The sequence below is a fragment of the Molothrus aeneus genome, chromosome 11 (assembly GCF_037042795.1).
Source record: "Molothrus aeneus isolate 106 chromosome 11, BPBGC_Maene_1.0, whole genome shotgun sequence".
NCBI lineage: Eukaryota > Metazoa > Chordata > Aves > Passeriformes > Icteridae > Molothrus > Molothrus aeneus.
This window is the reverse complement of record NC_089656.1, coordinates 19,839,557-19,852,168: the sequence shown is the minus strand read 5'-3', so window position 1 is coordinate 19,852,168 and position 12,612 is coordinate 19,839,557. Positions and strand designations below refer to the sequence as shown.

The 12,612-nt window shown below is 60.9% G+C and overlaps 1 protein-coding gene across 1 annotated transcript in view; it reads right to left on the bottom strand.

Annotated features, from left to right (window-relative positions):
- The window catches only part of ZFPM1 (zinc finger protein, FOG family member 1), a 34,753-nt gene that overhangs the window by 4,681 nt on the left and 17,460 nt on the right, over nt 1–12,612 (bottom strand). Inside the window, exons 3-5 of the mRNA XM_066557461.1 lie at nt 12,346–12,435; nt 3,243–3,379; nt 786–888 (exon numbers count right to left, since the gene is read on the bottom strand). Coding sequence (XP_066413558.1) covers nt 786–888; nt 3,243–3,379; nt 12,346–12,435 — 330 coding nt within the window. The remainder of the gene's footprint in view (nt 1–785; nt 889–3,242; nt 3,380–12,345; nt 12,436–12,612) is intronic.

Sequence of the window (12,612 nt, the reverse complement as noted above, 5' to 3'; positions counted from 1 at the left end):
TCCCTGCATCCACCCCGCCACATCCCTGTGCGATCCCTGCATCCATCCCTGCCACATCCCTGTGCCCATCCCTGCATCCACCCCTGCCACATCCCTGTGCCCATCCCTGCATCCACCCCTGCCACATCCCTGTGCCCATCTCTACACCCATCCCTGTGTCCATCCCTGCATCCACCCCTGCCACATCCCTGTGTCCATCCCTGCATCCACCCTGCCACACCCCTGTGCCCATCCCTGCACCCGTTGCTGTGCACATCCATGCACCCATCCCTGTGCCCATCTCTGCACCCATTCCTGTGCCAATTCCTGCACCCACCTCTACAACCATTTCTGTGCCCATCCCTGCCCCCATCCCTCCTTACACCCATCTCTGCACTCACCCCTCCTCCAATCCTTGTGCCCATCCCTGAACCGTTGTGCCCATCTTTACAACCATCCCTGTGCCCATCCCTGGATCCATCCCTGTGTCCATCCTTACACCATCCTTGCTCCCATCCCTGCTCATCCCTGTGTCCATCCCTGTTCCCATCCTTGCTCCCATCCCTGGCCCATCCTTACACCATCCCTGCATCCATCCCTGGATACATCCCTGTGCTCATCCTTACACCATCCTTGCTCCCATCCCTGTGCCCATCCCTGCTGGGACCCTCCCCAGCCCCACTGGCTGCAGCCACCCAGGGAAGCTGGGACAGGGACAAGCCCAGGGACAGCCAGCAGTGGGACAGGAGGATCAGACACTGGGACAGGGGACACAGATGGGGACCCCTCCCACCCCCAGTACCAACCCTTCCTGTAGATGACGGCGTTGGCATTGGGCTCTCCGGGCACGAGGGGCAGCAGGGACAGCCAGCAGCTCTCGTCCCCCAGCACCAGCGTCAGAGGGGGGCTCTGTGGGGCAGGGACAGGGGCTCAGCACTGGGGTCACACTGAGGTAGGGTCACATGCTCCCCAAAAGGGGCTGGGGTCACACTGAGGGGCTGCCAGGGCGGTCACAGCACTCCCTGCTCAGCCCATGCCCAGCTCAGCCTCCCCGCATTCTAATGAATATTAATGAGCACAAGGGGGGGGAAATTAATCTCCCTGATCCTCCGATGGCTGCTGCAGTAACGATATGAAATCTAATTATCCATCCCAATATTTCCAACCCCTCCAACTCAGCCTGACAGTCACAGCCAGTTGGGGCCTTATCACTGCCAGGAGCCGAGTGCTGGCAGCCTGATAAAGCCCCCAACACATGTGTGTGACACTGGCACATGTGTGTGACACACTGGCACAAGGGTGTGACACACTGGCACAAGGGTGTGACACTGGCACAAGGGTGTGACACACTGGCACACGGATGTGGCACACTGGCACATGGGTGTGACACACTGGCACACGGATGTGACACACTGGCACACGGATGTGGCACACAAGTGTGACACTGGCACGGGTGAGTGCACCTCCCCTGCCCCTGTGGACACGGGAAATGGGGCTGGGGGCTTTGGGACCCCCAGCATCTCCCCAGGGATGGGCACTGCTGGTGCCACATGGGCGGGGCCCCCTCGGGGAGAGGAGAATCCCTTGGGAATTCTGCTCCCGGCATGGGGACACCCCTGGCTGGAGGGGCTGCCCGGGACCCTGCAGCACCCCAAGGTGCCCCCAGCACCCCGGGGTGCCCAGCCTGGCTCCCCGCGGTGGCCCCAGCCCAGCGTGAAGCCCTTCCTTGTTCTCCCTGAACAAAGAGGTCGCTGTGTCGCTGCACAGCCCGATAACCATCGCCAGCCCATCTGAAACCCAATCGGCTCCGCATCCGCCGGGAGCGCATCCGCACGGCCCTGCCCTCGCCGGGGGGGACGTGGGCACCCAGGGGCTCGGGGACAGTCCCAGAGGGGCTTCACCTTCCCTCGGCAACCCTGAGCTGTCTGCCAGAGGGCTTCCACAGCCTCCCGAGCAAGGATCTTTTGGGGGAACCCTGTGGGAGCAGGTGGGGGCGGGTAGGCATCTTCCTCCTCCTTCTCCTCTTCCTCCTCCTCCTGCTGCTGCTCTTTTCCCTCCTGTTCTTTCTCCTTCTCCCTCGGCAGATGGGGACACACGGTGCTCCACACCATGGAATATTAAAGCCGCCCAGTGCTCACGGCTCCCACCAAAACCCCAGGATGGGATCATCTCCCACAACTCCACATCCCACCAGCTCTGCCTCAGCACAGGGAGGAGGAGGGATGAGGGAGCTGTTTGGGATTTATTCTCTGGAGATGAAGAGCAGAGCCAGGCAGGATCTGGGGGAGACCCCCTGCACTCCCCCCAGCGCCACCAGCAACAAAGAGGAAAGGACCTGAGGGTGACAGCCCCTATCAGGGATGGGGCTGCAATTCCTTCCTCCCTTCCCTGAGCAGAGATAGGGAGGGAGGAGAGTGGCAGAGGAGAGCAGGGCTGGGAATCATCAGCCGGGCTCGATAAGGGAGCTGCTGAAATGGGAGCAAAAATATTTAGACAATAAATGAAGTATCAGAAAAAAGCTGAGCATATCTTGGGGAAATCAATCATCCTGTACCGGGTGTCTGGACACACGGCGCCAAGCGGGAGATAGGGAGCCAAACTGGGCAGATAAGGGTTAATCAAGGATTTAATTCAGCAAAGATAAACGGGCCTGAGCTTAAAAAAAAAAAGAAAGAAAAGAAAAAAAAAAAGAGCAAAGGAGAGAGGAGGAGGAGGAGGAAGAGGTGGGGATGGAGCCAGGGCTTGAGGATCCTGGGCTGGAGCTGCCTGTGTGCAACTCAGGGGGGATGTGGAGGGAAGGACATGGCTGGGATGGAGGATCCAGAGCCTAAAAACACCCAGAGTCACACTCGTGGCCACCTCCCTCCTCTGCTGCTCCCCCAGTGATGCCACCAACAGCACCCAACAGCCACCACCCCCTCGGTGCTGCTCTTCTGCCCCTTCCCCACGGCTGCTGGTCCTTCCCAGACACCACCAGAGCCCCCCGGGAGCAAATCTGGGATGGGAAAAGGCAGATCCCATCTCCTCTGTGAGGAGACAGGTGCCACCAAGCAGCCTGTGCAGAGGGGATGGCAATGTCCTCCTGTCCCCTGCCTGCGGGAGCGCTCTGGGCTGGCAGGGAAACCTCAAACCAGGAGATTCCCTGAGGAATCTCAGCAGCTCGGGCAGGGACTTCCCAAAGAATGTTTCCCCCACCTCACCGTGCCCTCAGGGTGCCCCCTGTCCCCTCGGGGTGCCCCCTGTCCCCTCGGGGTGCTCCTTACCGTGTCGCTGCCGTGGCCCGGCGATGCCGGCTCGCTGTGGATGCTGCCCGGGAAGGGGCCCCAGGAGAAGCCCTCGGGGAGGCTCCGGCGGCTCCGCACCCGTCTGAGCCCATCCCGCAGCTCCAGCTCCAGCTCATCTGTGGGGAGACACGCACAGCATCAGCGGGATGCGCCCCAAAACCGCCCCATGCTGCAGCGCCCCAAACGCCGGGGCTGTGGGAACAGGGCTGGAGCTGCTGCTGGGGGTCCCGTGGGGGGATCCAGCCCTGCCCGGGGGTCCCGGCACGGCCCGGGCAGAGGAAGGAGCGTTTCCCATCCCTGCACCCGAAGTCGCAGCAGCTTCAGGGCTTAATGGCTTTGATTATCTGATAAGGCTCTGGTTTAATGGGTTAGATAACATGTGAATACGCTATGAAGGCTGCTCGAAAATGTTTTAACTGTGCCTTTGTCTTTGGGAGCGCAGATAAGATGGCAGGTAACCAATACCCAGATGGATGTGCTGCCTGCCCCTCGCCGGCTGCCGCCCCCCAAAACCGAGCAGCTCCCCGGGGACAGCGAGTGAACCCAGCCCGTGTGCCCGAGCCCCGGCAGGGCAGGACAAAGAGCCCCCTGAGCCCCGAGGGGCTGCAGCTGGTCCCGGGCGCCGGGGACAGGGAGGAGGCTGCGCTGGCTGAAGGCAAAATTGCCTCTGGAGCCGGGAGCGCAGGGAGGATAAAGCGATCCCATGGCTGCGGAGATTGAAATCTGATGTGTTTATTAGCAGGGCTGACATCTGGATCCTCCCGGCGCTGGGGTGAGCTGAGGTGAGCGACTGGGAGCGCTGGGTGGTGTCACCTGCCATCGCCCAGGTGCCACTGCCACCCGCGGGTCCCCTCTGTCCGCCCCGGACACTGCCTGGAGCTCATCCCAGGGGAGTCACTGGTGCCATCCCGGCAGAACCGGGAGGTCTGGGGAGGTGTCCAGGTTCCTCGAGGTGTTTGGGGTCACCAGGCTGGTGCCTGCCACCCTGCAGCCCTGTGCCACAGCCCCCAGCACTGCTGGTGATGGGCCCTGCCTCAGCTCCCCTGTCCTGCCCACTGCCACAGCCTGGGAGCGCCTGGAGCCAGAGTGCTCCCAAAGCCACCCTGGCCATGGAGATTCCTGCTCTGTGTCTGGCTGGGATCTCATCCCTGCAAAGGGGTTTTGGGGATGAGCACGGCACGGGCTGTGCCTGCCCTGCCTCCCTGGCATCCTCCCACCCTACATCCTCCGCATCCGTGGCATCCTCCTGCCCTGCATCCCCCTGCCCATTTCCTCACCAGCTCCACCTCAGCACAGGGAGGAGAGGGATGAGGGAGCTGTTTGGGATTTATTCCCTGGCACAAACTGAGCCTGAGGAAGGGCCCATGAAGGACTGGGGCAGGCAGGGAGCAGAGTGACCACCAGAGTGGCTGAGCAGGGCAGTCAGACCCTCACATTATTCCACGCTTCCAGCACCTCCCATCTGATCCCAAAGTGCTGCTGGAGTGCTGGACTCCCCCATCCTCAGCATCCCCGAGCTGCCCAGCCTCCCCTGCACCCCTAAACCCCAGCAGAGCCCCAGCAGCCCCTCTGCCTTTGGCACCCCCAAGATCCTGGCTGCTTTTGGGGCCCGGAGCCCAACGGCCACGTCCCCCTGCGGGTGCCCCCCCGTCCCCGTCTCAGTGGTAATCAGCAGCGTTTGGGTCAGGAGACCATGTCTCTGAGATAAGAGCATTCGCCTGACACTTCCCATGTCAGAGCACTTCATCTTGTGTGTATCAATCCCCAGCAGAGAAAACACGCAGGCGCTGATAAAGAGAAAACCGTTCCAAGACAGGGGGACAAAAATAGTGCTGCCACAGCCAGCCCCGTTCCCGCCAGCCCCACGGCCTCCACCCACCCCAAAATGGGGTGCTGGAACCCCACTGATGGTGCTGAACCCCTGCTCTGTGGTGCTGGGAGCTCCTCCAGAGGGATGAGCGTCCCTGAGCCAGCCAGGGATGCTGCAGAGCCCCTGCTCTGCACCCACGTTAACACAGCGAGGAAAAAAAAAGGAGGGAAAAGATGATTTTTTCCAGCTAAACACACAGCACTGCTGAGTGGGAACAGGGAAAATGATGGGGATGCCTGGGAGATGATGTGTGCTCCACACCGGGAACAAAGCCCAAAGGCAGAAGCCGTGTCCCCACATGGGACCACCAGGCTGCAGAGGGTGATCCCACCATGGATCCAGGCACACCCCACTGCCTGCAGGGTTGGCAAGAGCTGCTGCCAGCCCCTGGGGTGTCCTGGAGCAAAGTCCCTGAGCTGCAGCTCCCTGTGGGATCCCCTGGCAGGTGAACACCCCCCCAGGTATCTCACCTGGCCATCGGTCCCTCCTTATCAGGGAGCAGGGCTTATCTCCCAGCTCATTAACCAAATTGGGCAGGGACCGGCCTGTTTGCTCTGGGGCACAGGGAGAAGCAGCAGGGAGGAAGGAAGGAGGAAGGGAGGAAGGAAGGAAGGAGAAGCCCCCAGAGAGCCAGGTGCACCTGCCTGGTGTGACAGGGACTGGGAACACGGGGCTGCTCCTGGCTTATCTTCCCATCAAGGGATTCCAAAGGAATCGGCTGAGCTGTGCCAGGAGCAAAGATTAATCCTGCCACCACCCCATGGCCAAGCAGGCATGGCTGGCACCCACATTCCCACCCATCCCGAGGGTCCAGGGTGGGCACAGGGGAGGGAGGAAGCCTGTGGGGATGCACAGTTCCAGGGAGGCATCACTGAGCCTTCCTCCAGTACGGGGCGTGATGGAGATGAAAGCCAGAGCCCATGGGCACGGTGACCACAGCATTGCCAGGGCCAGGGAGAGGAATGGCACTGCCAGGAGCAGCACTGGAAGCTCTGGAGATGCAGCCACATCCGTTTGTTTTCCTTGTGGGAGCGAGCAGGAGGGAAGGGCAGAGGGCCCCCAGACAAACCCACTCATCCCTCCCCATCCCGTTCCAAGCTGTTCCTGCATCCCTTTGCCTCAGCTGCATCCAGAGCACTTGAACCCCATCCAGACCAACTGCTCTGCCCCTCAGTGGGCACCCAGGCTCAGAGGTCCCTGCAGTGTTTGCAGCTGCCTGGATACAATCAGGATAAATACTGCTATCAGTGTGTCATGGGATCACAGCCTGGGATCAGCCACCTTGCTCCTGTGCCAGCCTGTGGGGCACAGCCAGATCCAGCCCTGGGCATGGAGAGACTGGGAAATGGGGATGGATGGATGGATGGATGGATGGATGGATGGATGGATGGATGGATGGATGGATGGATGGATGGACCTCCAGATTCCTGCTAAGGGACCAAACAGTTGGGATGTGGTTCAAATCCTGTGGATGCAGGAGGCAGAGGGATGCAGGAGCAGCTTGGAATGGGATGGGGTGGGATGGGTGGGTTTGTCTGGGGCCCCTCTGCCCTTCCCTCCTGCAAGGAAGGCGAATGTGGGTGCCTGGATGTGGCTGCACCTCTGGAGCCAACGTGGGTGGCTGCAGGAGCTGGCCTGGCATTGGGATGGATGGAGGGATGGATCCATCAATGAGTACCCAACCTCCCATGGCTCCCCTGCTCCTGCCTGGGGAAATCCGAGCTGGAGAAGCCCCAATCCCCCCCAGTTCCCCCCCAGTTCCCCAGCCTGGCCCCAGCTGCTGTTTTTAGAAGCGGCGAGAGCGCGGCGGAAGGAATAAATCCTGACAACTCAACTACTGCAATGATGTGATGGCACCGCTCCGATAAGATGGAGGGAGCCGATTGGGAAGAGTCTTAAGCTGTGAACACGCAGCATCTCCACTCTTCACCTCGGCTCACAAAGGGAAATCTCTCCAAAGGGGCTAAGGAGATTATCCCGGCTTTGCCGTCCCGGGTGCTCGAGTAATCAGGGCAGCCTTGGGGACGACAAAGGAGTGAGGAGGGTTTAAATCGAGCCTTGCTGGGCTCAGCCTGCTTGGGCTCAGCTCTGCGGACGGAGAGGGGATGGCTGTGGCACAGCTGGGCTCTGTGCCCTGCTTTGGGGTGCTGGGGAGGCCCCGGTGGGGCGGGAGCCAGGGGGGGTTTCTGCCTTTATCTCTGCTGCCCATCGCTCGCCACTTATTGATTGTTTGCTGCCCGAGTCCAAAAGCGACTCCTTATCGGGCTGAACCCTGCCCCTGGATAATGGAGCAGCCAGCCCTGCCCCGTGGGCACCACCCAGCACCTGTGGGGCTGGACAGGGGGGCTGCACCCCAAGAGGACCCGCTCCTGCTGGCCAGCTGTGGGGCACAGCTGGCAGGCGGGTGGCACCGGCCGTGCCATGTGTTCCCCGGGATCACCCCACGGAAGCTGGGGTGCCCTGCCCCTGCAGGATGGGCTGATAAGCATTCCCAGACATTTGCCTTTGGGGTGTTGCTGTGCCTTGCTGGGATGGGGCTGCGAGGGGGTCCCCACCCGAGGGGTGCCCATCCCTGAGTGCTGCCATCCCTCATGACAGGGGGCTCCCATCCCAGGGAAGAACTGGCACCTGTGCCTGCAGGGATGTGGGTAGAAATGCTGGGAATAAGGTCAGGAAAGGCTCAGGGAGGATGGGAAGAAGGAAATTTCCTGGCTTCCCTGGGGCTGCCAGGACCTCTGTGCCAGGGGCGCCCTGTCCCTGCTCTGTCCCCACCCCTGGACCCCATCCCAAGGGGTTCCCATCCCAAGGCAGCCCCCATTCCCTGGAGTCCTCCTCACAAGGGACATGCGGGAAACACACAGGACCTGTGACCTTTGGAGGACAGGAATAAACACTGGGGAAAACACCAGAACTTGCTCAGGAAGGAAGGGAAGGAGGAAAAACTTCCTGGCTGCCCCTGGGCTGCCAGGGGGGTGGGACCCCTGTGCCAGGGACACCCTGTCCCCTCTCCTGGGACCCCTGGCTGTGCCCAGGCAGCGGGAGGAGGGCACTGGGGAGGGCAGGAAGCCAGAGAGGGGAGGAAGGGGATGCAGGGGCCCCGGAGCTGATGCAGAGGGAAGATATCCCGAACGGAAAGGGAGGGGAGCACAGGGGGACCCTGCCACAGCCCCAGTGCCTGGGGAGGGTGGGAGAACCCCCAGGAGGGGGCACCCAGATGGAGATGGGGGGGTTCAAGCCCCAAATCCCCACCAGTCCTCAGATCCAGGCAGGAAGGTGAGTGATTGACAGCTGTCAATCAGCACCAGCCTGGAGGCATCGTCCTCAGGGCTCTCACCATGAGAGTGCAGGTAAATGCCAGGGAAAATGGGAACAGATGCCTGAGCAACCCCCCTCCACACTGTCACTGTCCCCAAAACCCCTGAGCATCCCCTCACACTGTCCCCAAAGCCCCTGAGCATCCCCTCACACTGTCCCCAAACACCCTGAGCATCCCCTCACACTGTCCCCAAACACCCTGAGCATCCCCCCACACTGTCCCCAAACACCCTGAGCATCCCCCCACACTGTCATTGTCCCCAAAACCCCTGAGCATCCCCCCACACTGTCATTGTCCCCAAAACCCCTGAGCATCCCCTCACACTGTCACTGTCCCCAAAATCCCTGAGCATCCCTCCATGCTGTCCCCAGACACCCTGAGCATCCCCTCACACTGTCCCCAAACACCCTGAGCATCCCTCCATGCTGTCATTGTCCCCAAACCGGTCTGATCATCCTTCCACTCAGCAATGTCCCCAGACCAGTCAGAGCATCCCTTCACCACATCAGTGTCCCCAAACTGTCCCCTCCACCCTGCAGTGACCCCAGGCACAGGAGGACATCCCCCAGCAGGGGCAGCTGCTTTTCCACATCCCAAATCAGGGGGAGGTGCCACCATCACTGCTGGCACGGTCCCCACCCCGCTGCCTTTGGCAGGAGGACCCACGTGGGGCAGGGGGAGGATTTCAGGGTGCTGGGCCCCCCTGATTTGGGACCCTGGGGGGGCAATGCCCTGAATCCCAAGTGCCCCCAAGCCCCAGCCACAACTCTCTGCTGCTCCTCTCCCAGTGATAACAGGGAAGAGCTGGGATAATTTTTCCCACCCACACATGCCAGGGTGGAGGGGGAGGGACGGGGCAGATGTGGGGGGGCTGTGCCCCCCCCGGAGGAGCTGTCCCCCCCATTGTGCCCTGCTCGCCCCGATAATGAACCTTGAGGTTTCCAGACAAACCCTGGGCAGCCAGAGATTATTGAGGAGGGAGATAAACACAACTGAAGGGAAGGGGGAGCTGGGAGGAAAAGGGGAGAAAAAAAAAAAAAAAGACTTGGGAGTTTTAATTAGATGCACTAAAAAAAAAAAGAGAAAAAAAAAGAGGAGTTGCTCTGTGCCAGCCTGATATGGAGGATGGGGGTGAGGGGTTTGGGGGATCAGGAGAGGAGCCTGAGCTCTGTAATCAACCTAGAGCCATCATTACTGCCCAGAGGAAATATTAATAGTAAATTAATATTTAATAATTAGTAATTAGTTACTAAATAAAGCCCAAACAGGCAAGACAGCAGCAGCAAGGGGGTTCAGCAAGGTGGAGCTGCAAACAGTGATGCTGATGTAGGGAAGGGGGTGAAGAATTCCCAGGGAATTCCCAGGTGGGATAATGCAAAAGCCACCCTGGGTTTGGTCACAGCTCCTCCAATCCCATCCCTGCCTGTGCTGTTGCCACAAGGACCAAAGCAAAAATCTGCATCCCACCTGGTGGAAAGGGAAGAATCCAGGATTCCCAGGGGCTGCAGCAGCTCCCAGTGGGAATCCTCTGGAGGCTCATCATGAGGCCGAGCAGCCTGTCCCTCAGCAGGGCTCTCTGCTGCATTCCTGCCCCAGCACCATGTGAAATGTGCCAGAGTTTTTCCTCTTATCCTTCCGGGAGAGGTGGCTGGAATTGCTGAGGTTGGCAGGGCAGGGATGGGGCAGCCCTGGGATGGGAGCTGGAGGCTGTGGGTGCTCCCGAAATTCTCTGCTACCCACCCTTCCCAAAATGAGTGGGAAAGATGGAAACCTGAGGCATGGATGGAGGGGCTGTGGGGAAGGGTTTGGGGGAATCTGGGATGGTTTGGGGGAATCTGGGAAGGATGGACATCCTGTCTCCAGCCCCAGCAGAGGATGGAGTGAGCACAAAGCATGGCCACGATCCCATTGGCAAGCAGAACAGAGCCAGGGGTGTCCCAGCACCCTGGATGAAGGGGTGGTGAGTCTTCACATCTGTAAAGACTCCCAAGTTTGGGATTTCAGCTTCCAGCTCCTGGGTGCTTGCCCATCAGTGGGACAAGCCTCAGTCCCCTCCAGGGAACAAGGTCACCCCAAAGCTAAACCAAAACCCTCCTCCCTCCTGCCACGTGGGGCCAGGCAGCCCCAGGGCGAGGTCCTGGCAGGGCACATCCCCTCTGGGTGACCCTTGGGAACACTGACCCACAGTGGGGGTGACCCAGTGACCCCCAAACGGGGCGCAAACGGAGCCCCCCGGCACGGCGCATCCTCGCGCTGACCCGCGGCGGATCCTGCCAGATAAAGCAGCAAACTCAGGCTGCTCCCAGCTTCCCTTTTGGGCAGCTCCATCCCTGATAAAGGGCGAGCCTGCAGAGCCCCTGATAGCCGGGCCATGGCGGCGGTTGGAACGCGCTATCGGCGCGGCATCGCCGGCAGCTCCCGCCACCAACACCACTCCAATTACAGGGTGCAGATGGGCTGCCAGGGCCCGATAATCAAATCTCTTTTACATAAAGAATGCAAATAACCCGCTCCCCCCCAGAGGGGAGGGGAAGGGGAGGCACGGCCTCAGCCAGGCTCCTTTTGGGAGCTTTGGGATGAGCGCGGTGCGGCGACCCCACAGGGGATGAGGGCGGCTGTGGGGTGGGAGGTGCAGCCCCATCCCACCCTGCCCTGGGAGCGCTGGGGCAAAGGGCTGGGAGCAGATAAGGAGGAGCAGGGGGTGGCCTCGCAGCTCCTTCCTGGACACCACATGCAGGAAGGGCTGGGATATCAGCGGGGCCGGCGGGAGCTTCCCCTCGGCCCCGACGGGAAGGGGAGCGGGGTTCCCGCCGGGCCGTGGGGATCTGGGCAGCTGCAGGAGCACGTGTGCTGGCAGGCCCCGCTTCCCAGGGCTGCTGCAGCCTGGTGGCCTTGGGGACACAGCGAGACCTGCCCAGTGCGTCCATCCCCAAAGGGCCATCGCTGTCCTGTAGCGGGGTCACCACTGCCCTGGGAGGAGCAGGGTGTGGGCAGCACCCACAGGGCCCGAAATGTGCCCAAAACGTGGCCCATTCACCCTTGGGGATGTCAGGTCCTCCTGGTCCCATCCCCATCCACCTGCCAGGAGCCACTCCCAGTGGAACAACCCAAAACCCCAATCAAGGAGTGATGACCATGAATTAAACCACAGGAAGTTCCACCTCAACATGAGGAAGACCTTCCCTCGGAGGGTGGCAGAGCCCTGGCACAGCCACCCAGGGAGGGTGTGGGGTCTCCTGTGTGGAGCCATCCCAAACCCACCTGGATGTGTCCCTGTGTCACCTGCTCCAGGTGTCCCTGCCTTGGGCTGGATGATCTCCAGAGCTCCCTGCCTACCCCAGATATTCCATGATCCTGTGAATCTGTGTGGCACACATCTGTAACCCCGTGGCTTTGGAGATAAGTGGGTGATAGGGCTGGGGGTGCCCACAGGGCCAGCCTGGCCTCGCTGGTGCCCCAGTGCCCGCGGCCCCGGCATGGAGATACCAGGGGGAGATAGAGGCTGAATTTGCTCCTTGGGGTTTTGATAAGCATCACCAAACCACCCCAGCGTCACTCTTGTGGTTGCCAGGATGTTGGTGAAGTGCCCTGGTGTGATGCAGGACGGGCCCAAACCCTGCCAGTGCCAGGGAGTGTGATGCCAGCTTGGGGATGGCATCCCTGCTGCTCCCACATCCATGCTTTACCATCCCAACAGCACCCTGGAGTTGTCAGGGATGACAACCATGAGCTCACACCTTCCCTTCAGCAGGAGTTCTGGGGTTTGCAGCCTGCCCAGCTCCAAGTCCTCCTCTCATACTGGTGTTTGCAAGAGGAGGTGGATGCTGGAGGGCTGCTCCAGCAGATCCAGCCACGACACTGGGATGGAGCAGGACAGCCCCACACCAGAGACTCACCTGGCCCATTCCAGCTGCCTGGCTCCTGGGGGTTTTCTCCAGGATCTGGCTTCTCTGGCTCCTTTGGACTCTCCAGAGCATCTCTGGACTCTGCGACAGGAGGGGGAAGGCAGCTGGTCAGAGCAAGCATTCCAGAGGCAGCATTCCACAGGGGCTGGGACCACCAGAGCAGCGACACCCGGGGCTGGGACGGGCACAGGGAGGGGATTCACATCCCCCTGGGAATGCCCCATCAGCCCACCCCAAACCCCTGGCACACCCATGCCA